Genomic DNA, 3,846 nt, shown 5'->3' on the forward strand with positions numbered 1-3,846 from the left:
TGCGGCGAAAATGAAAGTCTGATTTTATTGATCGTTATTATGTGCGGAGGGAAGGAGACCAAGCAGCAATTGGTTTCCATTACTTCCATATATTATCGTAGCAGCAGCAGCAGTAGACGATGTACATACACAAACACAACTCGACCGATCTTAGTTTCCTAATAACACCAAACTCTGGAACTCTGGATAAGAAGTCTCGGATATCATTGTTTGATTCAGGCGATGCAGTTGAGGCCCAGGCACCCTCCCAGCAGGTTCCTCAGCAACTTCTTCTGCAAGCACAAAACACAAGATTCATCACCGTTAGATCTGGTCGATCTTGCCACAATCCACAACATTCCAACACTAGCCTAATTTTTCTTTTGAGTTTTTTTAGTACTAGCTAATTAGCCACCACTTTTGCCAAAGCAAAGTCGTACGAATTATCCTAAGAAAGCAAGAAGAGACATTTGCAAAAAGTTGAGATTTTATCTTTCTGGAAAGGAAAAGAAGTTCTCTTCAGATTATCCATTATCTTCTTATCCTAAAAGGTTTGCGTCAATCACATGACGGGAAACTAGCCAAAGCAAGTCCATTTCTTTTCATCTTTTTGGCGTCTAAAAGTAAATCCACTTGGCATCCAAAAAAATCCACCAATCACGTGACAGATTATTAGCAAAAATGAAAAGGGTATGAGCACTTGCCTTCTGCACCTTGCAGATGACGTTGGGGGAGATCTTGTAGAGGTCCTCGTCCACCGCCGCCGCCGCCGCCGCCTTCTTGGCCTTGGGCTTCTTCCTCCTCTGCTGCTGCTCCTTCTTCCCTTGCTGGCGGTTCTGCTGCTGCTGCTGCTTCCTGCCCCCCTTCTTCCTCCTCCCGGCCACAGCACCGGCACCGGGGTTTGCGTTCGGCTTCTCGTCCTCCTCCCCCTTCTTCACTCGGACGACGCACTGCATTTTCACATTGATCGTCAGCTGCTGAAAACTCAGTTGATCTGGAAATAATGCTGTTGTGTGTGAGTCCGACCTTCTTGTAGGTGTAGGGGTTGGCGGCGAAGTGTGGCACCTTGAAGAGGTCGACGTCGTCCTCCCCTGCCTGCGCCGTGAAGAAGAAGGTGGCCGCCGGCTCGAAGTACTGGGTCACGGGCATCTCCTCCCACATGTTCCAGTCGCCGAACGCCGGGATTTGGCGCCACTTTCCGCAGTCATCCTGCGCCTGACACAAGACCAAACAATGGAACCAACTTGCTTAAATCCCTGTGCGCATGGTCTTCTTCCTCAAGCAAGAACCAAAAAAGAAAGAATGTTCGGCTGGAGCAGAGGAATCATGGAGGTCGAGAACAAGAAGCATTGTGAACAGTGCCGGTACGTATGATCTAATTAAGAAGGAAACGCAAAACTTTCAGGTGCTCTGAACAGTCGTATCCGATGCAGAACATGCACTTTGCTGGGGGGAAAAATGGCCTGCTGCTACGAGCGGCCATAGTACTGCGTTACAGTGGAAGAGAACACATCCACCAGCAGCGCACATTGCAGAAGATAAAGATTCGAACCCCAAACTGTGTGGCGTCGCGAGATTCAGCTACAAGTACTGAAGCAGCAGTGCACACCCTACAGCAAAGGAGGAGAATGAAAGAAGAGCATCTCCATGCATGCATGCAATGCAAGGCTCACCTCCATCTCGCAGCTAATGACAAGCTGAGGAAGAAGAAGGAGGAGAAGCAGCCACGAGGAGAAGAGCAGGGGGCAGTCAAAACACTGGTGGCACGGGCAGAGGAGCACGGGGCAGGGGTGTATACATAGCCACCGGAAAGGCTGGACCGGGGCAAAGAGAGAGGGAGAGGGAGGGAGATGGAATGTGGGGGCGCGCACGTTGTACCGCCCGAAAAACTTTACGAAAAGCCGGCGAGAAAGAAAGCAGGCAAGGCAGGCCGTGTTTGCTCGCTATGCGGCCAGAGGCAATGAGTACTGTGCTCCTGCATCATGCCCCTACTCATTTGACTCGTGAGCCACGCACGACACTCGACACACGCCCCCTCGCTTTCCGAGCTGCTGTCCCTAGCGTTCGCACTCATATGATGCCGCTCTTTTCCCTGGCCGGCGCCAGCTCGCCCGGTCCAAGTCATGAGATGAGCAGGAAGACTTCATTATTTACCCCCTCTCTGTCTTTCACTGTCTGTCTCTCACTGCCGCTGGGCCTAGGCTGGGGCGTGGCAGCAAAGGCGAGCGCTTTTGGCAACAGGGTGTTGCGGCCGTGATGATAGGCGATGAGTGTGCGTGTGTCGCATGCTCTTGTCTTTGTCACCCGCCCGTCCGGCCCGGCGGGCAGGTGCTGCGCGCATGGCATGGTGAACGGAAAAGCGGCCGCTTTTCCCTTTGGAACCGCGGCCAAAATCGCCATGATTCTTGGGGCTCCGCGCGGGCGGGCCTGCACGCTTTGCCGCTTTGCACCGGCCGGCTCGCGGTTAACGGACGGGGAAAGGAGGACTGGCTTCACTAATTTATCATCTACCGTGTGGTACTTGCTTGCTTTGCTTGTGAGTTTTGAAAGGAGGGCGTACTTGCTTATCTTACCGGCGGTGGCTTTTGAAAGGGAAAAATGGGTCGTGGATTGGCGAGGAATAATGGCGTTCGGCGTGTAACGTGCACAGTCGATTTGTTGAGTGAGGGTGGCGAGCCCTTTTAAAAGTCACTCGGGGTGTCGTCGCTAACCAGAGCACACGCATGGTTTGGTGCCAAACTTGCATGATTGCGGTGTGCACCTGCGTTTACTGTGGCTTTCGGTAAACAGGTTTCTAAGCAAGCGGCTTAGGAAAAGTTCCGGAAGGCGGTGGCCCTGGGTTGGTAACTATATTACTGTCTCTAACGACCGTGGCCCTCAGCTGGCGACTCTCTTTTTCTCTGCCCGTATGAGCTCCATTTTTACGATTCTTCTCACGGGTGAACCAAAGTTTTGCCCACATGATAAGTATCACGGTCAGGTACATGACGCTCCGGTCCTAGTGGTTTTAGATGGCAATTCTAGTCACGCAAGGATGGTAAATTTCAGATACACGTCAAGTTTTTGTAAAAAAATAAACCGAAGCACCAAGGTTGACATGCTTGCCAACTAAAATTGACATCCTCGCATCATTAGACTAGCCGTTGGAAAAGTTTGACGTTGTCATGTGCTCGTATCCGACGTGTGGCATTTATCAGGATCCTTTTGCCCAAATTATAAGGGACACACGTCAGGTGCGTGGCACTCCGGTCCAAACTTTATTGAGTTTTGAAGTATCTGAGAAGATCTAGAGATTTTTTAGAATTTTCTTAGAACAATACCTGACTTTATTGATTTAGTAAAGCATAGAAATGGACGGTCACTCTGGCGGCATCTGCATCTTGAACTGTTGAAGGACACACACAATCATAATTCATCTTTGTCCATTCTGGGTCTTCTAAAAGCTCCTTTGTCGAGTACGTCGCCCTATGGAGGTGCCTACGCAGCTATGCTGGACTGTGCTCACCAATACACCGATATGGAGTTTAGGGGCTGTTTGGACACACAATCATAATTCATTTTTGTCCATTCCGGGTCTTCTAAAAGCTCCTTTGTCGAGTATGCCTACGCAGCTACGCTGGACTGTGCTCACCAATACACCGATGTGGAGTTTAGGGGCTGTTTGGTTCTCAGTCTAAGGTTGCCACGCCTAACCTTAGTAATGCCATAACATCTTAGGCATGTGTTTGGTTCATTGCCACACTTATGGCTTGCCATTCTTTTTTAGTTATATGGCCCACAAGTCATAGATTCAATTTTTTGCCAAATCTTGCCACACTTGTGATGGTCATTTTGTTAGCCACACTTTTTGTGGCTGCCACGCTTTGC

General features: G+C 50.1%; 1 protein-coding gene across 1 annotated transcript; it reads right to left on the minus strand.

The window, feature by feature from the left end:
* LOC123058997 (uncharacterized) lies at window positions 1-1,868 on the minus strand. The gene is made up of 4 exons (XM_044481664.1): window positions 1,653-1,868; window positions 1,006-1,194; window positions 684-929; window positions 1-272 (listed from the first exon to the last, which is right to left on the minus strand). The coding sequence occupies exons 1-4, from the start codon at window positions 1,656-1,658 to the stop codon at window positions 216-218; spliced, it is 498 nt and encodes a 165-aa protein (XP_044337599.1). The 5' UTR covers window positions 1,659-1,868; the 3' UTR covers window positions 1-215.
* Window positions 1,869-3,846: the final 1,978 nt, after the last annotated feature.

Source organism: Triticum aestivum, chromosome 3A (genome assembly GCF_018294505.1).
Source record: "Triticum aestivum cultivar Chinese Spring chromosome 3A, IWGSC CS RefSeq v2.1, whole genome shotgun sequence".
In the NCBI taxonomy this organism is placed as follows: Eukaryota; Viridiplantae; Streptophyta; class Magnoliopsida; order Poales; family Poaceae; genus Triticum; species Triticum aestivum.